The 24,194-nt window shown below is 34.1% G+C and overlaps 1 protein-coding gene across 1 annotated transcript in view; it reads right to left on the bottom strand.

The window, feature by feature from the left end:
• LOC123700817 (gamma-1-syntrophin) overlaps positions 1-23,148 on the bottom strand; it is a 29,149-nt gene extending 6,001 nt beyond the window's left edge. The window contains exons 1-9 of the mRNA XM_045648194.1: positions 22,717-23,148; positions 20,653-20,796; positions 17,686-17,845; positions 2,154-2,279; positions 1,844-1,956; positions 1,389-1,488; positions 996-1,066; positions 539-655; positions 59-217 (exon numbers count right to left, since the gene is read on the bottom strand). Of these exons, the coding sequence (XP_045504150.1) occupies positions 59-217; positions 539-655; positions 996-1,066; positions 1,389-1,488; positions 1,844-1,956; positions 2,154-2,279; positions 17,686-17,845; positions 20,653-20,796; positions 22,717-22,752 (1,026 nt within the window). The 5' untranslated portion in view covers positions 22,753-23,148. The remainder of the gene's footprint in view (positions 1-58; positions 218-538; positions 656-995; positions 1,067-1,388; positions 1,489-1,843; positions 1,957-2,153; positions 2,280-17,685; positions 17,846-20,652; positions 20,797-22,716) is intronic.
• Between the last annotated feature and the right edge of the window lie 1,046 nt (positions 23,149-24,194).

The following is a 24,194-nucleotide window of genomic DNA, read 5'->3' as shown; positions in this document are numbered from 1 at the left end:
AATGGAGTCTACCCACGCCAGTTGAGTTCATAATAATAAACGAAAAGCGTCCACAAACCGGCGGCGTGTCAAACAGCATGACGTCCGTGCCCTTGAGCACGAGGAACTTGGGGCGGTATGTCTGCCAGGGCTGCGCGCCGCACACCTCGCCCTCCTGCACCCAGCCCAGGTACTCGATGCGCTCGCCCGCCGGCAGGTGACGGTTGAACAGCTTCATCTAAATATAGCGGATGGTTTAAAACTTCCACTGACAGTATACATTCACATTAACTACCTTCATTGAAGTCAATAAAAATAAAGCATTTTAAATTCAGATATATTATAACCGAATTTTAATACGTTACATAAATAATTATGGAAAAATTAAGATGTGGTTTAAATCCTACTGTAAAAGTTATTTCATAACATTTATCATCTGTATCATCTATGGAGATAATGCCTTATATCTCATTACGCCTATCTGAAATTAAAACTAAAGTGTGAAATCATATCTTTCTTTAATTTTTTTTTCAATATTTATCATTGATGTCAAACTAACCTGTAGATTGGTAAGTCCCATAATGTTGTCGGAGATGCTCTTGAGCCAGTGCGACAGCGCGGCCGGCTCGTCCACGTGGATCACTCCGCTCGTCACATGCGCTCGCGCACCGCGCACCTGTGTAATGTATGATTAAATAACTGAGGCAATTACTTTAATAAATAATCATCCTATCATCCTATCGCAACTCGGCCAACTTGGCACGTGTGTGTTTATTATAAAATTGTAGACAAAGTTCAAAATATAATTTTAATTAAATAAACGACGTGTGGCACTCGGGGACTGCCGCGGTAAAGCTATTGCATGCTATGCCTTCAAGCCACACCTCCGCCCGTCGGAGTGGGGAGCGTGAGGTTTTTTCGTTACGGAATTTTTCGATTCGGTCCCCGCGCTCAAGGCCCGCGATAGAAGCTATAGCTTGCAAGCAATAGCAAGCTTAACAATATATTTTTTTTACCTCAAATGCTCCAGGCCTTAGTTTATCCGTCCCAAGCACGTAGCGTGTCACATAGCCCATCATCAGAGGTACTGGAACAATAACAGTTTAGAGAGGAATGTGATTAAGTAATAATTTTAAGATATCTAATTTGTTTACCAAAATCCGAGTTCTTGCAATAAAAAAATTGGTTGTCTGTAAAGTCGGTTTACTGACGATAGTTGAACGTGACAACGTCCGATTGTGCTTCTTTGTGGCTCGTTCCGCGCTCTCGCTCGCACTTCAAGCCTTACGGAACGCCTCAGAGCGAGGTAACGCCGCATGAGTCATGTTTTTTCGTGCGTGCAGCCGGCTCTATCGAATTATAAGACGTTGTCACGTCAAAAATAATGAATTAAGCAATAAATACAATACCAGAAACAACGTCGACCCACTCCCGCGTGCCCTCGAGCCGGTCGGACGCGACGGACGGCGGCCGCGACTCGCGCGCCTCCACCGAGTCGCCCCACGCGCTCTGCAACACAATGCACACTACAACTTGATGTACTATGACACTTTGTATGTTTGTTTTGACAATTTGTATGTTATAGTGCCACAAACTTATCTGACCCGGTGACGGTGTCACTGATGTCGATTTCTTTTTATTTAAACAAAATATTTTGTATGAAGTCTGTGAAAATGTGACATTTCAAAATGGCGGCACGTAGTTCCAGTTTTTGCCACCGGGTCAGATAAGTTTGTGGCACTGTACCTCCAACATAATGTTGGTGTGCGTTATATGCGTGTGCGATATGTGCGTGTACGTTAGATGCAATTGTTATAGCAAGTTATGGGATTTGTTAAAGAATAGAAATATTATATGAACTCACCTGCCATCCCCCATTAGTTTCAGTCTTTTCAGTATTACAGTTATCATCAACTTTATTGTGCAGCGACGGGTGCTCGTCTCCCGTACTGCTGTCTGTGTCTGATGCACCGTCAGCTGGAACATTTTCACGTTCATTGATATGTATCTTAATTGGTGTATTTTTTTTAAACTAACAGTTTTAATATTAAGACGACTGTTGCACAGGTTATTTTTTTGTTTGTTTTTGGTATGCAATAGGGTAATATGTTCTTTCTACTAGATCCTTACTAAATTTAAAATGTTCTTAAAACTATTTTAGTTTGTTCACTTGCCTTGTTTCTGCAGAAACGGTGTAGCCGCTCTATAATGCTTCACGGTGAGCACGACTATATCACCAGCGTTGCGCAGGATGTTCACGGCGTCGTCGTGCTTGCAAGCTGTTATGTACTCGCCGTTTACTGAAATTATGTTCAAAATGAGTTTAAATAAATAAATAAATAAATAAATAATTTATTTCACTTAAAACATTTTACAAATTAGAGCGACCCAGGCTCCTAAGATAGTAAGAACTGTTTTTCAGGAGCCTGTGTCTTCCATTTACAGTTACACGACACGAAAAAAATCAGAGACAAATTAAATAAATTCAAAAATAAATTAAAAATTTACATGCAATTAAAACTATGAAAAAATCAATAACAAATAAGTACAAACAGCAAAACAAAAAACAAAATGTGTCTAGGTAACTCATTACAAATAAAGCAAGTCCAAAACAAAATTCGAAATTATATCAGCACATAAATAAATTCATCAAAAATTAAATAGGTTAGTAATTATAAAATAAATTGAGAAACAGATATTAAATCAGCAAAAAATCAAAATTAAATCGAAACAATGCAACACTATTATAAGTTGTTACAATCAACATAACAATAAAATGTAAGTTAGTAGTAAGTTATTATAGCTAAATACATATTACAAATTACAATCAATTAAAATAACAATTAAAAGGTAAAATTAAGATTCACGATAAGTATATTAAAATGTAAAAATCAAGAAATGGAAATTAATATTTTAATAATTAAAATTAAAAAGAGAAAAAAAAAAAACAAAATCAATAAGTCCAAAACCATTATCAATACTAGTTATATTAAAGTGAATAAGTTTATGTGAGTGTGCGTGTGTGCATGCGTGCGTGTTATGTGGGTGCGTGTGTGTGTGTGTGTGTGTGTGTTTGTGTTTGTGTAATGCATGTATTAATTAATCCATTTAAGGAATTTATAATAGATTTTCAGTGTCATTGTAGTCAAGACTAGATAACCAATTCAAAATTCTAGCCTTAATTTGGTAATTATTTAGAGTAGTAATATTATAAAACTTATTCATTTTATTGTACAGTTTTGGAGCAATATATTTATAGTGCCTGTGTCCAAATTTGGATTTAGTCCACGGAACTGGAACAGCAACTCTTCTATTTTTGTTATACTCATTGCTGTTATTAAGTCTATGATAACGCCGAATACATTGATACACAAATAGTTTTCGGACACTTAAAATCTTCACTTTAGAGTATAACATGGTAGTTGGGTGGTCGAATGGTAACTTGAAAGCTACTTTTAAAAGAGCACGCTGTGACCTTTCAATTTCTAAGAGATAGGTTTTTGCTGCTCCTCCCCACGATGTAATACAGTAGCTTATGAGGCATTCCCCAAGTGCTTTATATATTAGAGTTATTAAGTCATTGCTTGCAAAATTTCTAAGTGTTTTAAATACGTATATTAATCTTCTGATCCGCGTTGAGACATTTCTAATTTGCGGAATCCAGTTAAGCTTATCATCAATTATAATGCCAAGATATTTTATTTGGGGAACTCTCTGTATCTTCGGACACATGCATGAGCCTGTAGTACTGCTGGAATCACGGTTGCACGGAAAAACATGTAGTGTGAGGTCCATGTGATCAGCTGGACTAAGTGCAGATGTTTTTGAAAAGCATAGGTATTTAGTTTTAGATACATTCAATTTTAACAAATTAGTCTCCAACCACCTGGTCACAGCTCGAAGTCCTTTTTCAGATTTTTTAAATACCTCATTCCATGTTTTACCTTTAAATAATATAACCGTGTCGTCAGCAAACATAGTTACCTCACAGTCAGCCACATTTAGTTTACACAGCTCATTCACATATATCAGAAACAGCGTAGGACCAAGAGTGCTACCCTGCGGCACTCCATAAGAGACCTCCCCTTCGTTACTCAGTTTACCTTCTATACGCACAGATTGCGTTCTGTTAGACAGGTAATCTGTAAACCAAGCAAGGGGAAGGCCCCTTATGCCCACATACTCCAGCTTACCAAGCATAATTGGGATGGACACAGTGTCGAAGGCTTTTTGAAGGTCTAGAAATATTCCTAGACACTTATATCCTTCATCCAGATGCGTTGACACTTGTGTAGTGAGCCGGAGTGTGGCATCCTCAGTAGATCTTCCACATCTAAATCCAAATTGGCTGCTATGTAGGAGCTTATTTTTTTCTAAAAAGCGAGTAAGTCTCTTGCTTACACATTTTTCTAATATCTTAGCTAAAGTACATAGCAGAGAAATAGGCCTATAATTAGAGGGGCATGATCTGTCGCCTGACTTATGGATAGGGATAACAATGGCTTTTTTAAGAGGCTTTGGAAAAACTCCTGTTTTAATACTTAGATTGCATATATAGGATATGTGGGGTGACAGGAGGTCTCTGAATTCTTTAAATATGCGGGTAGGTATATTATCATAGCCAGAAGCACTACAGGAATTCAGCTTAGATAAGAGCCCACATATTTCTTGAGGATCAGTAGGACTAAGGAGAAGTGAGTTTTTAGGACACTCATCGTTTTTTAAATCTAGTGTTAATTCCTTCTCTGTTTTCTTCAGTGAATTAAGGGTAGATTTTGCGAGTGTTCCACCTATTGAAATAAAGTAATTATTGACTACATTCAATGCGTCAATCGTATCATACTTTAAATTTAAAGAGTTCATTGCTATGTGCTCTGTTGTTCGATAGACTACATGCCTCCTTTATTATCTTCCACATGCCCTTTGGATTGCCATAATTTTTGTCCAATTTGTCTTTATAATATGATTTTTTCACATTTTTTTATGATGTTATTACATGTGTTTCTATATTTCTTGTATTCATCGAGTAAGGCAAGATCTGTGGGGTTTCTTTTGGTTCTTTTGTGTAATCTATCTCTTTTTCTTAAACATTTAATAAGCCCGAAAGTAATCCAAGGTTTCAGGGGTCTTTTTCGGTTGGGAACTTTTTTAACTATTTTGCAATTATTTAATGCACATTCAATTTTATCGATGAAGAAAGTCACAGCTGCATTTGGGTCTTGTATCTTATAGAATTCGTACCAATTTATATTGTCTATTAAGTCAGGGAGAAGTTTATGATCATAGATGGTTTTATACAGCGTTTCATTATTGTTCTTTTCTTTTGACGTGTTGATTTCTAGAAGGATAGGTGCATGATCTGTCAAGGGATCAAAAACAACAGTTTTACACCTTTTTTTTGTTCTTATCATGAAGTGATCTATGCAAGATTTTATTCGTGTTGGTTTATTTACTCCTTGTCTAAGTCCATGGAAGTACATCATGTTCAGATAGTCACACGCGTAACCCGTAGTGTTACTGGGAAGAATATCCAAGTTAATGTCACCAGTCAGAATGATTTCATCATTTGAGATAGTGCTTAACAATTTGTCCAGCGAATTTATAAACAGTGAAGGATGAAGGCTAGGTGGTCTATAGGAGCAGATAAGAGAAAGATTACGCCCGATTGTTAAAAGAAGACAATTCCCACTGTTATGTATGTCGGGTTGTATAATAGAAAGCAATTAATCTCAATGTATATTTTATTTCATGTAACAATTGTAAATAGTAATTAACAGAAAAGGATTGTATAGAATGCCGTGTATAAGACCAATGTAAAATCAAAGATGTCTTCCCGAAATATAGTGTTGCCAGATGACGCTGTGTGTACCACAGATTATCAATATCCAATTTATGGTGCCAACACTCTCCCTCGTTATAAATTCAAAGGTTCAATCTGTTTGGAGGTCTTCTCATCCTAGTACTACGACGGATTTCAATTCTGGACGGTGTAGGTTCATGTGTATCTGGAATTGTTTCTGGTACAAGGTTTTCTGGTTGGTAATTTCCTGGACTTTCTACTGGCTGTGTAGATGATCTTCTTCGAGTAGGACTTGTATGTAATATTACTGTAGGGCTAGGTTGTATGCATTCTTTTTCAGGTGAAGCTGGTGTAGGTGAATTCTCTTGCAGGTACGTTGGTCGGTAAGTATCTGGTGTATTAAAGTTCTCACTCAAACAAGATGTCTTTATTATCTGATCAATATGTCTGTGATGTATCTTTCCATCTACTTCCACCTCGTAATGTAATTTTCCTTTCCTCTCTAATATTCTTCCAAATTTCCATTTGTTACTATCATACATCCTTATTTGTACTCTATCCCCTGGTTTAAACTCTTTGTTTACCTTTAATTCTTCATTGTTGCAATCTCTAACTTCTTGTTTTCTTTTCACTAAATCTATTCTTGTTCTATATATTCTTTTAAACATCATTTCTCCTGGACTCTGCCCTGTAGAGCTATTAGGTGTTTTTCTATACATCATTAAAAATCTTTGTAACTTATCTTGTACAGATCCTTCTTCGTTCATCATTGCTTTAAGTTTATTTTTAACCGTTTGTACATATCTTTCTGCTTGACCATTTGTAGATGGGTGAAATGGTGCTGTAAACTTTGCTTGAATTCCATTTTCCTTTAAAAATCTTAACATTTCCTCTGATCTAAATTGTCTTCCATTATCAGATACTTGGGTAACTGGTAAGCCAAACGTAGTATAGATTTTCTTTAAAATATTAATAGTAGCTGTAGCTGTGATAGAAGTAGTAGGTATTACCTCTAACCATTTTGTGTAGGCATCTACCACAATAAGAAAATATTGATTCATGAATGGTCCTGCGTAATCAATATGAATTCTACTCCATGGTTCTTTCGGATATTCCCAGATGTGTATAGGTACTTTAGTAGGGTTGTTCTTCATTAAACAGCATGTTTTACATTGCTTTACCATGTTCTCTATATCCATGTCTATATTCTTCCACCAGACGTAGCTTCTGGCTAACGCCTTCATCTTCACAATACCGGTGTGAGCTGTATGTAGTTCTTTTAATATTTGAGGTTGTAATTTTTTAGGTATTACAATTCTTATGCCATAAAATATGCAATTGTTTTGTAACGAATATTCGTATAGTCTTCCTGTATCTTCTCTTCCTGACTGTATCTCTATGTATAATTTTTGTAACTCAGGGTCAGTGGCTGTAGCTTCTCTTATTTCCTTTAATGAAACTGGCATTTCTGCAATTTGATTTAGGTAAAACGCTTCATCGTCTGTCATTGTCATATTCCTATCAGTTGTATCTGTATATTGTATTCTTGAAAAATAGTCGGCATTCGCATGTTCTGTAGTCTTCCTTAATCGTATCTCATAGTCAAATCCTGCTAAAAAGTTTGCATAGTGTACTAGTCGTATGGCTGTTGTAGCTGGTGTAACTTTCTCTGGGTGTAAAATTCTAGCTAATGGTTGATTATCTACAATGAGTAATATCTTCCTGCCGTAACAATATTGAAAAAATTTCTTTAATCCCCATACTAGAGCTGCTGCTTCTTTATCCAACTGACTGTAACCTTTTTCTGCTTTAGTTAAAGATCTTGATGCAAATGCTATAGGTCGTTCAGTTTTATCCGGCATAATGTGTGATAAAACAGCTCCATATCCTGTAGGAGATGCGTCTGTAGCTAATGTGACAGGTAAGTTCTCATGGAATGGTATAAGTACTCTTTCTCCACATAGTTCATTTTTCAACTCTTGAAATGCTTGTTCACATTCTTTATTCCATACTAGCTGTTGCCCGCGACTTCGTCCGCGATTAGGTCGTTTTTCGTCATTCGTCGTTTAAAAAAAATACGTGACACTTTATTTTAAAATTTTCTTAATTATTGTCTCATATAAAATTTAACTACATTAAAATTGAACACTCTGATAAGAAAATCTTAAAATCTGAAGAAAACATGAATGTGGTTTAAATTATACATTTACTTAGTATCAAATAATAATCTAAATTAAATGTAGATTAACAGTTTGAGTACACCATTATAGAATATGTACCTAAGTATTAAATTACGTTAGTTTACATAGTAACTTTACTAAAAACACGATGACTATCTTTCGCGCTCGATACCACAAACTAAGCATGTTTGTGGTACGTGGCCCGCGTCACTTGACCCCCCGCGAGTTCCCCTCCGTTGCTATGCGAAAATACATTCGTCGCCCTACTGTAGGAAAAATTGTAATACTGTGGCCTGGGCGTTATAACACGTCCAGGGAGTTCCTGAGTGCCGATATCACCATCTTGAGGAAAAGCTTCTAATGTCGATTTAAAACTGCATACATACGAATTAACCTGTTCTAAAACTGTGAAATGAGTTCAGTTTTAAATTTGAGAAATACTGATTTCTTGTATTCCACTATTCGTTGTAGTCGAATACAAAATATATTTAAACAAACTTAGCTTGGCCTTCAGGCAAAAGGGATCCTATCAAATGGTAAACTTGACCTTGTATCTTAAAAGTAAGCATGAACGGATCTTCTGATAATTATTGAGCACCAAAGGATCATTTGAAACGCACTAATATAAGAGCGAATATTGTCTAATAACAGTTTACATTGCACCACAGAATATACATAATATTAGCTAAACGCTAATTGCACAGTATGTTCCTCTAAAAGTAGTGATTTTGTGAAAGGTTACGGTGTATCTTCAAACGAAAGCCGAATCGCCTTACTACACTTTAAAGCATTACAAAAAGAACATACTACGTTAATATCGCCTATACAGAAAATGATCTGTAATCAATTGTGAGGTTATAAGCAAACCCACTTTTATATTTGTCAGACCACACCACCGAATTCGTAGATTGTTTACCTCAAGACATTAAGACTATGACGAAATCTGTCTGCAGTAAGACGGGCCTCTCGCTATTCGTACGTTTCCAGAGACCGAATAGTTTCAATTCTTAATCTTTCATTAAACAAACTTATTAATCGTTCTTGTCTCATATAATTGTAATATTCGCGTCCCTACTCTAGTCATTGCTTATGCTCATGTTCATCTTATTATGATGCACCCTATCATTTGTCAAACGGTCTTCATATTGAGTAAAGTTTCAGATTCTCGAGATAAAATATGACTGTCGTGATCAGTAGTGAGACGAAATTCCCTCTCAGTGAGGGTTTCGGTCTCACGGGATAGTACAATATGCCGTTTGCGATCAGCTGTGTGACGTCATACCCTCTCAGTGAAGGTTCGGTCTCACGGGATAGTAGGGGAGACCGGGTTTGGTTGTCTCACGGGTTGGATGTCACAGCGGTCTTAATACAAAACTGAACTAACGAATAAGTCTGTTGACCAGCGTGGCTAGAGCGATACAGTGACAACGCTGTCCCCACTTCGCGTCAGACCGCCCCGATCTGCCGTGAGGGCCTCACACGTGTTTATTGTTTTCGCACAGATTTTTTATGATATGTGGACCGAATATGCTCCTTATAACATCACTTTTTGTGAACGAAACGACAGCGCGGTTTAATTCAATGCCAACACCATCAGAAAAAAGGATTATTTTAATTGTGAAAAAATGTATTATGATTTACACTACATATTAACACTCTTTTAACATTTAACATAAAATATAAGTCTGTGAGTGTGTAAAAATAAATCCAGCTAATTACATATTAAACTTATGTTTATAATTTGGTATACGACATGAAAATATATTAATTGTCAAGCAATAATAATACAGATAAATACTGAACATAAGTATAATAGATATTAAGTAGTATTAGTTAAAATATACTTTGACTACTTTGACTGTTAGTTAAAGTTTATTTTTACTAACAACATGTAAATGAAGAAGAAATAATAATTACCAACGAACTAACCTTTTCTATAATACTTAACACGGCACATTTTTCAAATTATCTTGCTTAACTCTACTAAAAAATTTGAGGGTTTTGTTGGAACTTTAATATGTAAAAACTATGATATATCTAAACTACGATACAACTTGCATGCGGAAATGCTCATTACAATTGTGAATCTAAAGAATAACTAACAACATACTGTTCAATTTTATTGAGCTGATGAATATCTTTTGCCTGGAAGAAATCACCGTCGCCTAACAAATATAATGTGTTTTCTTATAAAACCGTTACATAATTTATTTTATCTACTTAAATAATGAAAATGATATATTTATTAAATATAAAACATATTATGTAAAATGATTAAAAATAAATAAATGAAGCAACTACGATTCAAAGAAAACATCTTTTTCAGTGTGAAAATGCTCTAAGCAATCCTGGATGATGAACTGTATATCATGTACCTACTCTGATCCCAGTACGGTCGGTACGTCGATAGCCATAACGATAAATATTATAATCAGATAACCGCAAAGTCAAAATAAAAACATTACTTGTAAAGTTGTGAGTGCAAAATTTACGTTTCATTTGGCAATAAAATTTTTTTCGGTACTAAAACGTAGTAGTTTGATATGTGGTTGGCTGCCCCTCCTCTCCTTCCTGAAAAATATCCTCCAAAATTTCCCGAGATACTTCCAATGATTGAACCATTGGACGTTGGACATTAACTTCAGTCAAAAATTGACGAAGCGGATGATTACTAATTTCCACTTAATCCTCGATGCTTTATCATCAAATCATCAATTTTCAAGTGGTGTAGTAAAAATATCAGCAGAAATCGTCTTCCAAAGGCGATATAATTTTATTAGCATTGAATCTGTAAATAAAAAAATCAAAAGTTAACTGTAAATCTATAAAAAAAGCTACTTACAAATAAAATTTTATCAAAAACTTCTGTTCCCAATGCACCTCAAAATAATAAAAGAATCATTCATTTCATTTCAATAAATACCTGTAAGTAACAACTTACCTTTTGTGGGAACGCATGATGGTGAAAATTCACAAAACACGAAGATTGCATTTGATATTTTTGGTTTTATGGCATTCAATTGCTTTATAAATATCACTACATAGTATGAAAAAAGTCGCTTTCTGTGTCCCTATGTCCCTATGTCCCTTTGTATGCTTAAATCTTTAAAACTTCGCAACAGATTTTGATGCGGTTTTTTTAATAGATAGACTGATTCAAGAGGAAGGTTTTAGTACATAATTTATTAGGTTTTAGACAAAGCGGACGAAGCCGCGGGCGGTAAGCTAGTAAATTTATAAAACACGAAGATTTTTAAAATTGTAACTAATGAACACAACAATATATTAGTATACTCTTTGGAACACAATCATTAGATTAACTGTAGATAATGGTGTCTATTTTTACTTAAAATAATAAACATCTACCCTCACTTTAAAAAAATGTAGTTTATTATTTACACGAAATATATCTTATAGGGAACGGAAGATATGGGTTAAAGAGTTAAATAAATAAATAACATAATTATATTTAAATTATTAATTTTTAACATTGTGTTCAGTAGTGTTAACATGTAAATTGATTTGATTTTTACGAAATCTCATAGATGGCGCTGTTACAAAATTAACATTATACAACTTACATTCTTTAAGCTATGTTTCTCTTCCCAAGTTACTTAAATGGCATAATTTTTATAGTGTCAATCTAGATATTGTCAAACAACATTTATATATGCGTCATTTGATTATTAATTTCCAATAGTTAACGTGTAAATTGATTTGATTTTTATAACATTCAATGGATGGCGCTGTTTCTAATTTGTCTTTATACTACTAAATTCATTAAACTGTTTCTCTGCCCAAATTACGTAAATGACATAGTTTTTATTTTGTAAAGCTAGATAATAGCATGGCTTACTCGAAACCAACATTTAAACATGAGTCTTTAGATTGTACGCTGTCGTAATACACGGAATACGTAAGAAAAATAAAGGTTCACAGCTCCTCCCCCGTAGGTGATAGCTTGATAATATGTAGCCTATAGCCTCACCCGACCTGTTAGTAATATTCATGCAAAATTTGAAGTCAATCTATGCAGTACCTTTCGAGATTAGCTCGGACAAACATACAGACAAACAGACAAACAGACAAACAGACAAACAGACAAACAGACAAACAGACAAAAATTCTAAAAACTATGTTTTTGGCTTCTATATCGATTATAGATCACGGCCCAGGTATTCTTTTAAAAAAATATTCAATGTACAGTTTTGACTTTCCTACGATTTTATTATATGTATAGATAAATTTTGTATCTTTCTGTAATAGCTTGTATAAAGGATTTAGTTTAGATGCCAAATTAGATATAAATTGTTGATAGTAATTTATCATTCCTAAGAAAGTACGTAGAGATGTAACATCTGTGGGACGTGGGCTATTCTTTATATCATTTATCTTTTCTTCTGTAGGGTGTAATCCTTTTTCATTTATTTTATGTCCCAAATATGTAACTGATTTTTGAAAAAATTGACACTTCTTCCTGTTTAGATGTAATCCACATTCTTTAAGTTTATTAAATACCTTTCGGATTCTTTGTAGTAATTGTATGTATGAATGTCCTTGTAAAGCGATATCATCGAAAAAACAAGCTGTACCGTCTAATCCTTGTAGTGTCTGATCCATGTATCTTTGCCAAACATTTGGTGCTATTTTCACACCGAACATCAGTCTTCTTACTTTGTATGTGCCCTTACATGTACTTATGGCTTGCATCTCTGCTGTATCATCACTTGTCTTCATATGTAAATACGCTTGGTTAATGTCCAATGTACAAAAATATTTACCACCGCTGAGCTTTGAAAATATCTCTTCAACTCGGGGAATTGGATAATTGTCATTCTCTAGGTTTTTATTTAATGTAGCTCTGTAGTCGGCACATAGTCGTACCTTTCCATTGTGTTTCATCACGGGGACAATTGGTGTACCCCACTGTGAGTATGTAACCTTTTCTAATATGCCTTCTTTTTCTAATCTGTCAATTTCTGCCTCAACTTGATTTTTCAATGCAAATGGTACTGGGCGTGGCTTTAAGTAAACTGGAACTGAACCTTCTTTCAATTTAAATGCTGCTTGATAATCTTTAATTTCACCTATTTCTTCTGTAAATAACTCTTTATATTCTTCTAATAATGTTTGTAATTTATATTTGAATTCTTTCTCTGTTATGTCTTGTTCTTCTTTGTATATTGTATTTAATTCAAAATTTAAGTTCAATTTTCTAAGCCATTCTCTTCCAACTACGGTGTCTACTTCGCGGTCAATTACAAAGATTCTTCCTTCAATAACTGTGTTCTTATACTGAATATTTAAATTACAAGTTCCTAATGGGTGTATTATTTCTCCTGTGTAAGTTCTTAACTTTACTGATGTATTTTTAAGTTTCAGATTACTAAAATATTTCTCATAAAAATTTGTTGAGCATGTAGTAACTGCAGCGCCTGTATCCAGTTCCAAAGTATGTATTTTTCCATTTAATAATAAGGTTATGTTAAATTTATCACTGTGTATGTTATTGTTAAATATCTTATGTATTTCATATATTTCATCTTCCTCGGTGAATTGATCCTGTACTAAGTCAAGTTGTTTTTGATCTTTGAAACATACCGATTGTATATGTCCCTTTATCTTACATTTCTTGCAAAATAGTTTATCTTTCAAACGGCATTGTCTTGCTGTATGGTTTTCTTTGCCACAGCGAAAACATTTTATTTCTCTCTTCTTCTTGTGATATGAATTGTATGATTTATTTATATTTTCTCTTTTGTATGTATTTATTTTTGTAGGTTGCTGTATGTTTGTTTTAATTTTGAAATGATTTGATTTTGTTGAAATTTTGTTAATGTTTACTTGGCCAGAACACATTTCTTTTGTTTCAGCTTTTGATGTCTCAATCGCCATTGCAATCTTAATTAAATCATCAACCTTTGTAGATGAGCTTTCTTGTAGTAATCTTTCTTTTATTTCTGTACTCCGGAGACCTCGTATGAATTGTACTCGCAGATGAGTTTCAAATGTGCTGTGTTGACAGCTCGCACATTTAAAGTTACATTTTCCCCCTAGTTCTTTTAAACCAGCAACATAATTCGAAATACTTTCACATTCGTATTGTTGTCTTAAACAAAATTTGTGCTGTTGGGCTACTTCACCGGGTTCAGGTGCGATATGGTTTTTCAATAATTGTATCAGGTCATAATATGATTTAGTTTTCGGAGAATCAGGTGCTGTAATATTTTGTAAAACTTGGTAGTATTTAGGACCAATGCAGTTCAGAAAAATCTGTGATTTTGTTTTATCATTTGCGACTCCTTTTAAATTAATGTAATTTTCTAACCTTTGTAAATACGATGCGAAACTTTCATTGTTTTCGTCGTATGGTTGTAATGTAATTCCACTCACCGATTTATCCGTATTTTGTAATTGTTGTTGTAATTGCGCTTGTTGTACTTGAATTCCTCGAATAGTTTCTAACATTTGAGATAATACTTGCCCCAATTGCTGTTCCATTTTGCGTACTTGTAATGTATTGTATATTATTGTAAAGGAAAAAAGGAGGTTGTGAAGCGGGTTATCATCACGGGATGTGGAACCCTTGGAACAAAGGAAAAGGTGTTAGGAGCACATGGGTCGACGTACGCATGATGTTCTTCACTTGATTATTAGTATTGAATTTCCACTTCCTCCGTCCTCGTCGCCAATCTGTTATGTATGTCGGGTTGTATAATAGAAAGCAATTAATCTCAATGTATATTTTATTTCATGTAACAATTGTAAATAGTAATTAACAGAAAAGGATTGTATAGAATGCCGTGTATAAGACCAATGTAAAATCAAAGATGTCTTCCCGAAATATAGTGTTGCCAGATGACGCTGTGTGTACCACAGATTATCAATATCCAATTTATGGTGCCAACACCCACCTTCCATTTCCGGTTCCGAAAAAGTATATTTCAGATGATTCTTAATATATACAATAACGCCATCATTTTGATTGAAACTTTTACTTGTTTTAATGGCAGAATAAGAGTTCAAGCCTGGTATTAAACTGTCCCCGTTTATCCAACACTCAGTTAAAACGACAATATCTATATTTGAGCTTAAGGATGCCAAAAATAGAGCAAGTTGATCGAAATTTTTGTGGACACTGCGAATATTTATCGTTAGTATTAATAGCGATTTGTGGTTATCTGGGCTACTAAAGTCTGCAGGACTCGACATATATGTACAATCGATTTCACTAATTATTTCTAACTCAGTATAAATATTATTATCTTCGTCGAATTTGACAGCATATTAAAAGTTTCGCTAATTTAGGGACCCGAATATTGGACATGTACTGTTTAAATATACAATAATCATCTAAATTATAAGCACGTGTCCATTTACAAAGTAATATGAATAAATACAGATTAAATTCCTTGTTATTATGGATATTGTGTTGTTTAAAATGACGTGTGTAATGTGTATGTTGGTTTTTCACAGTTCTTTGTAAAATATTATAAATAGGGTATATAGGGAGAAATAGTTTGAACAATAAATTATTTCGATAACTCTTATAATGTATTGATATAGGTATGGTTTTGGATAATATAAGTCATGCCGTCGCTTCATTCAGTTGACGCAGCTGTTTTTCTTCCTTGATATGAATATGTTGATTTTAATGTTTTGATCGATATGAAATGGAATTTTTGGCGAATATTTTTTATATATGAGCAAAATAGACATCTTCTTGCTTTGAATTATATGATTATGCGATGAGAGATTAATATTAGGTATTTAAATTGTACCCAGATTTTTTTTTCTCAAGAGGCATGACGATATTTAAGTTAAAGCACGATGTAATTGGTTGTTTGGCACAAAGCTTTTCGCAAAATTGATACGCGTATAAGTTCATATATTCAAACAGCATTTCCGTGCCATAATAAAAGAACGAGCATAACATCCAACCCATTACTACATCGACTTTGATCAAATATTTTCATCACTATCGCACATTCTCCGAACATTAAAAAGATGGATGTTTCACATCGCACAGCAAAGACGCGTGTTCCATCAAGATAGCGCCTGTAAACACACCAAATGCAGTCTTCAAATAGACACGCTGTAGTGCACTGACCTAAAATTTTGAATAATTGCTCGCACGATTATCATAAACGAAGAGGCACGCTGTGATGTTTTGCCTGCTACGTTTGTACGCTATGCTCTATTTCTGTACGGTAATAGAATTATGCATAAATGAATTGGTTAATAACATAATCTTTATTAAAATTATAAATAAGAAAGTCCGCTTCTGCTCTTTGTAACTTTTTTAAGGCGAAATGACAGCATCGTATTGAATGAAATTGACTTCATGGAATTAAAATAGTATAGTAGAAGACACAATCAAACATAGGCTACTTCTTTTTCCAAAATCAAGTTTCTGTTTGTTCGCGACTACAACCACCGCTGCAAAAAAATCCATTCAAAAACAATAGAAATGTTCATTTTGTACAAAAGAATGAAGCAGATTCAATATTAAGCATTGCAATACTCCAATGTTGAACATCATCAACATCAATGAATGAATTTTCTCTGAAAACCGTTGCACTAGTTAAGGTCAAGGTCGAAGTCAAGTGCAAGCAAAAACAAATAAAAGTATGCCATTTTGTTTTTTAGACTTCGAAGAAAACGTACCGGGTTAAGAATTAGAACTGCTAATAATTCAATATGTAAAAAGGTTTATTCTTAGGAGATTTATTTTCAAAGAAATCACGTGATTTTTTATTTCAGTGACTCAAAATATATCACTACCTACATTTAATATTTTAGTGAATGTTTTGGTCTGAGTAAGCGTTGAAAGTTTGAATGAAATATTATGTTCCAGTTAACCTACATTAATTCTTTTGTCCTGAAAAAAAAAAACTTCAACAGAGTGCATTTTCACGAAGGAACTTTACGCAGCGAAGCCGCGAGCGGAAAGCTAGTATATTATTAAAGTCTATTAAAAATACAAAACTCGTTAACAATTAAATATAGGCCAAGAGGCTTCACAGCCTGCTACGTGCTCCATCTTTGAATCAGGCACCACTTGACATTGAATAGTTAGCTGTGGTTATAGGTTAACCTATTATAAGTCACTCTCAGCAACAGTTATAAGAAGTAGATTATAAAAGGGAAATATTTTTGTGCCTTATAAATTTCCAAATAACTAGAAAGATCATAAAAATTCACCATTAAAACTAGATCGTTCCTGACATAGATACGAGCGAAGCCGGAGCGAGCAGATGGACCGTACAGACAGTAGACCAATATAGACAAAGAACTCTTTGGCATTAAAAATAAAAAAAAGACTTGAACTTCCACAACCTCAAATCGTCTATGACTTTACGCACGAACTACCGCGTGCACTGAAGGAGAAAATTCACCGCTGCATCAACAAAATTCAGTCAGTCACCTTTATGCAAAATAGGCATGCAAAGTTTCAGTGCCAGCAAAGGCGTACAGGTCATTAGCTTCGTGCACTATTCTAAACGTAACTTTGCTGTTAGTGCAGCAATGTTCCGAAAAAAAAAAAAACAATCAAGTTTTCAAACATCTTATATATTCTCCGATATCATTTCTGTCGATTTCTTTACGCTTTCACTGTCACCAAGAGCTCAAGTATCATATCCTTATTTCCAGTAAAACTGTTTTCCATCATATTAAAGCTACAAAAGTGGCAATATAGAATATCGCATACGTCATAAATCTTACCTTTGATAACAGCATCTCCAACGAACAGCTGCCCCGTCTGATCAGCCGCTTGGTCCTTGTATATTTTGGAGATGAGGATCGGCAGCTTGTGTTCTGCTCCTCCTTTTATACTGAGGCCTAGACCACCGACTTTCTGTCTGGTTATTTGGACCATACGTTCCTGAAAAACGAAATGAATTATACTATAATTGTTTTTTTATTACTATACAAGTATTTTAGGCTGCATTTGTTACATAATATTCACATGCATTATTATCTCTTACCAATATATACTATTAAAATTGTTAAGTAAGTCTTGGTTGTCTCGACGAGTCTACGTTCTCTATAATCTGAAGCCATAGAGGCATTAATCAAATGTTAAATTATTTATAAAATTGTTTAGAGGATGAGGCACTGAAGCATTGCATAGTTCACTACTCTTAACCTAACAAAGCTAACGAACGGTAATAAAGTTATAACTCCACATTGCAACTTTGAGCTTCACATCATAACCACGCGCGTTTATCAAACGTATGAAAGTTTATCGAGGTTATGAAATATTAGAATTCTAAATCAAAATTTTGGATAGATTCTTTGAGGCATCGCTTTTGGTATTAATCATAAATAACTATTTAATTGTGTGTTAAAATATTATCAACAATGTTTTAATAAGCAGGTAAGTCAGGTTTTGTTTAAAAATCTCCTCTTCGAACCAGTTAAGCAAAATTTCTGTACAATCAGACAATTCAGACATACTTTTGAAGATAGCCTACTTAAATTTAATAAGCATAAAAGTCTCTAAAACACAGGTATCATCACGAGAGCTTTTAAATACGCAGTGCATCTACAAAGGATCGTCGTACCGCAGAACTACGATACATTTCAAGCAACAACAAAGGCCGTCAAAACGCCACGCAACGTGACGGACATTGTTCTTTAGATGTTAAAGAAAAGTTTGCTGCTTGCTTTATGTAAAAGTGAAACGTCCATTAAGAGGAACGCACAGATTATATTTACTTGGAAAACTTAAAAATAGATAAAAAGCTTCAAACAAAATTAGAGTACAACACAACAATAAAACTATTTGTATTGTTTTCGGTTTTACTAAATTAGGAGATTGTCTGTAGATGAGAATGATAGACGGTGGATTAAATTTCGATATCAATAGTATCAACGTAACTTTTGGTTGTGCACAAAATCTTCCGGAATCAAGTTTTTGTACTCTGAGTTACAATATTTGCCGAAATCATGACACTGGTTGCAATGGGGGTAAAGAGTCTCATCTAGTCCTATTTCTATTTAACAAACCGTCTTAACAGCAAGACTTTCTAGAGAGATTCAAAGAAAACTGCGCTCTATCTATCCATGCGTGTGATAGTTACGATGCTAACGACGGGTATACGGAAACATGTTATGCGTAAACAAATAAAACTGAAATTTGATCATACAATGCACACAATACAAAAATTTTGCATCAAAAAAAACTATCAACTTTTCGGCTACTCTTTCAACAAACAATGAATTTGAACGAATAAAACACCGCAACTCAAATATGACCACGATTTGATTAAATGTAAATATCCAATGGTTTTTTATAGCAATAGCTATTCAACGATAACTGCAGCGCTTGTTCACGACGTATTTCATAACGTGACGATGGCCGAAAGCAGCCTTATCGGTCCGTCACGAATGAATTATAATTATATAAAGTACTGCATTCAACGCTTTTAGCGGCCGTTAAAAATAAATTACGAGAGTCATTCACAGACGAGACAGGACGCGATAATCAGATTTTTAATAGAGCTGGCATTTTTAAACACTGCGACGAATTTTTACCGAGCTGTTTTAGGATTTTTTATACTCAACTGAATTAAGCATGTTTGAAAAAACGTTGTTGAGAGGTTTTTGTGTATAATGAAGTTATAACATTACAAATAATTACAACTGCAAAATGTATGAAATCATAACAACATTTTGTCGAGTTATGTTTAGCAGCGATAAATATATTTTTTAACACCAATTATTTTATAGTAATCCACTGCCCGCGGTTGTGCTACCTTTTGACCCAAAAACGGTGCTTTTATGTCGATCTATTATTTTAAAATAAGCTCAAGTGAATTTCTATACAACAAAAATGTTTGTAATCCTGTTTTTGTGTGTAAACAGTGATAACGAAGCTATTTTAAAACAGTACTTATTGTTCATGCCGAAAACTTCCACAGTCTGGTCTGGTTCAACATTCAGTGTAGGCAGGTAAATTTATTAAAAATTACACACAAGGGCTTTAATGTGAATAAAAAATGACCGTTACCCTTTGATAAGGCTGGATAATAAAGAATTAATAATATCCGCGCAACATGCAACCTTTTAAATAATTAAAAAGATCTTATCTCTGTAGAATAAACATTGTTTATTTATACGGAGTGATATTAAAAACATTTATTTACTGGAGGTCACTATGGGTTTTATTCGCGGACCTAAGGTCTAGGTTAAATGCCTGTAAAGAATTGTTATACCGCACGTGCTTAGACATTTGCGTCCTTGACGACAGCCGCAAGATTGCCGCAGGTGAATACAGTACTATACGTATATTGAAGTAGATTTCTATGCAAAGTTGCTATTGTCAATACCTATGCATACATGGAACATAATAATCATTCTGAATAATAAGTTTGAGCTAAAACTGTTTTATGTTGATACCTTGATGAGGTAATAGGTAGGTATCGCATGCCTCATTTATAATATGAGACACCAAGATCCTTTGGGCTCTACATCCAATCTCGTAGAGCCTACGTGCGCCTCCTATTAAAAATGTCAATCGCGCGTGTATCCTAGCGTGTGTAGCCTTTTAGTCTGCGATATAAGCAGTTATTTTAATCAATTTTCTTCCCAGATAAATAATTGATAGTTTGGCATCGGCCGCGACTAGCTGTCCGACACTTGCACCATGCGGTGCGGATCCGACACAAACAAGAGACGTGAACTCACCCTAGCGTGCGGCACGCTCTTGTCCCTCGCCGGCGCGGGCACGATGACCTCGCGCTGCACGGTCACCGCGTCCATCGTGAGCACCAGCCGCGCCGGCATCGGCCGCGACTTGCCGTCCGACACTTGCACCATCCCCGTCCGGATCTGACCCAAACAGAAGGGATATGGTCATTGAGTTTATATTTGAGATCGAGTTTATTGTTATTTATAAATAAAAAGCTTACCGCCCGCGGCTTCGCCCGCTTTGTCTAAAACCTACTAAATTATATACTAAAACCTTCCTCTTGAATCACTCTATCTATTAAAAAAAAACTGCATCAAAATCCGTTGCGTAGTTTTAAAGATTTAAGCATACAAAGCGACATAAGGACAGAGAAAGCGACTTTGTTTTATACTATGTAGTGATGATGTTAAAAATCATCCTAGTCAAATAAAAATGGATTAATAAAGGAGCATGTTTATTTCTTTTTGCTATAATATAAATCATTCAGAGATTTATGTTCATATTCTATCGCTAAAATGAGCTTTTCCATAACTCACAGCCTGTAAGTCGGCAAAAGAATTGTATAATCTACCTTTTTACTATACTTAAGAATTTAACAGTATGGACAAAAGCTGATAATGTTTTGTATTGCTTATGTGTCTTACTTAATTGTTTAATTAATATAATAAATGGGAAAGTTTGTGAGGATGTGTAACTGTGTGTTTTTGTTACTTTTTCACGCAAATACTACTGAACCAATTATTTTTAACACACATATAGAGGGTAACTTGGATTAACAAATAGGATAGGTTTTATCCCGAAAATCCCACGGGAACGGGAACAAAGCGGGTTTTTCTTTGAAAACGCGGGCGAAGCCAGGGCGGAAAGCTAGTATTCTATAAATAAACTTTTACCATAATCAAGGATGTTTCTTTTACCGTTTTCGATACACCATACAACAATCATATTTTGAAGAAACTGTATTTGTATCAAATCGCTACATATGTTAACAATTAGCATACCCTCGACATAGCATTAATCTTCTTAAACAAGAGGTGAGTGACATTTTGATTAAATAAAAGGCTTTGACTGCAATACTGGAAACCTTATAATCTCATTTACACTGTGTCAGTATCAATTGTATTTGGGCTTAATGCACAATTTAATTAATCAATGCACAAACGGCTTGACCAATATTTTGTATGTTAGTATGCAACCTTTAGACTTGTTTTTTAAGAACTTTTAATAGACCGTTTTTAATTCAAACTTCGTACACTTATCAAGAATTGTTACAATTAAATAATTTCATGAGTTTATGCATGTTTCTTTAGTTATCAGTATTTTGTCACTCTATTTTCAACAAAAATAGCAATAAGTATTTAAATATTTGAACAAATTGTTAATACAGAATATTAATACTTGTTAGAACAAAATTGTATAATCACTCAATAAACCAAAAAGTATATAGTAATTATAATCTAATCACTAAGGTTTATATTGTTGTTATTTTTGTCATAAGTACCTTCTTTACAGACCAGCTTGCTAAACCTTCAATATTTAATTTTAATTCTGCATGAACTAAAACATGCTATTGATGTAAAAAGCAGTAAATAACTTGATTTAAAGTTTGGATATTAAACTTTGTCAGATAATAATTACTCATGTTTTATACACAAGAATTTTAATGGATTCTCATTAACTCTATCTAGACTCTTATGTAAAAGTTAACGAGTTGATAGTTACTCTTGTTTTAAAATGGTATTCAATGTAAGTAATTATTTTCTGATAAGACAATACTTTAAAAAATGTTATAGGATAAACTTCAGCAGTTTTGTGCAAAAGATCTGAATTGTATCTCTATTTACACTACAATGAATTACTGCTTACTTTTGTGGATGTATAATATGTAATACTTATATAATCACTGAACTATTTGAAAACTAATAATGTGAAAACAAACTTAAACTGTCTATGAAGTATGACTATTTATACAACAGAATAGAATTCCTTTAAAACAAAAGGAATTCCAATCATTATTTAAATAACTCATGTTTAAAAGATGTAGAGGAGGAAATACTTACTTTTTCATCTTTCTTTTCCTCTATAGGCGTCATCATTGTGAATTGAACACCATTACGATAGTAAAATTAACTTAAGTTTAAAAAACTCGAATTCAATCTTCTTTCATAAGTCTCATTATTTTAATAGGTGTGTTTCTACACGTTAGATAGTCCAATGCACACACATTGCACACATTGCGTTCTAATATTTACGAGTTTTACGTTAATACTCAAATACAGGTCAGTAGCTTACAATAAATCAATATACGAGACACAAACGAGATCAAAACAATAGGAAAAATCCTTCTAATACTACACCTTTGAACACAATAATATAATCAAAGAGTCTCATTCACATTCGCAATATATATTCAGAGATATAATAATAAACTCAACCGTATTTTTTGGACTATTTTAAATTTAATTCTTGTTAATTTTGCTCAGAGAAGTAGTCTGTCTCCATTATATCAAATTCATAGACTGACAGATATCAAATGTCACCAATATGACTGTCATTTTGAGCATTTAGTCTACTTGAGTCTACATGACGTAAGGAACAGATAAAAAACAAGTTTCGACTATAATACAGATAATAATATAGTGAACGGGCACGAACTGTAGTGTAGAATTTATCCATATCACGTCATATAAAATACTAGCTGCTCCGCGCGGTTTCACCCCCGTGGCTCCACTCCTGTTGGTCGTAGCGTGATGATATAATTAATATTATAGCCTATAACCTTCCCCGATAAATGGGCTATCTAACAACGAAATAATTTTTCATATGTCCTTTCTCGGGTATCAAAATATCTAGACACGCGGCAGCGTGTCAAGCCGAGTTCAAGCGAAGAGAACTGGCGAGCAGCAGCCGTGTGTATATTTACACGAACCATTTCGAGCCACTTTTCACCCCCTCATAACTCGAAAACTATTTAAGTTAAATAAACCAAATTTGGTACATATCAAGAGGACCTCAAGATAAACAAGAACCTTAAATTTCATAAATACAGATTAAACAGTTGCGTAGATATTAATATCCAAAAATCGCAATTTTTAAGACTGACTGACTTATAGACATAATATACAAAACCTAACCCACTTCCAGATGACCTAGAAAGTTCAAATTTTGTAATCAGCTAGGTAATAGTGAGTGTACAAAGGAAAAAATCAGAAAATACTGAATTTATTTGTATTTAATTTTTTTTTTTCAATGACATTAATTTTGTTTGTATGGAAAAATGGAAAAGTTTAAAAAAATAGAAAATAGTATATTCACCTTACTAGTCTTAAAAAATAGATCAAAACTAGTCAGTGGCCGAAAAAAATTTTGAAATCCATCAATAAATGACTGAGATGTAGATTATTGAAGTTTACATATTTTAGCACGAAAAGTCTAGGTACCATTGTGCATTCGATGCGCCTCTGACATCACACTCACTCGCGCTAGTATCGCTAGGGCGGATTACTTCGATTGCATGATTTCTTTATTCAAAACTATT

The sequence above is a fragment of the Colias croceus genome, chromosome 1, assembly GCF_905220415.1.
Source record: "Colias croceus chromosome 1, ilColCroc2.1".
NCBI classification, from domain to species: Eukaryota; Metazoa; Arthropoda; class Insecta; order Lepidoptera; family Pieridae; genus Colias; species Colias croceus.
Note: the sequence above shows the minus strand (reverse complement) of the source record. Positions and strands in the feature narration are given on the sequence as shown.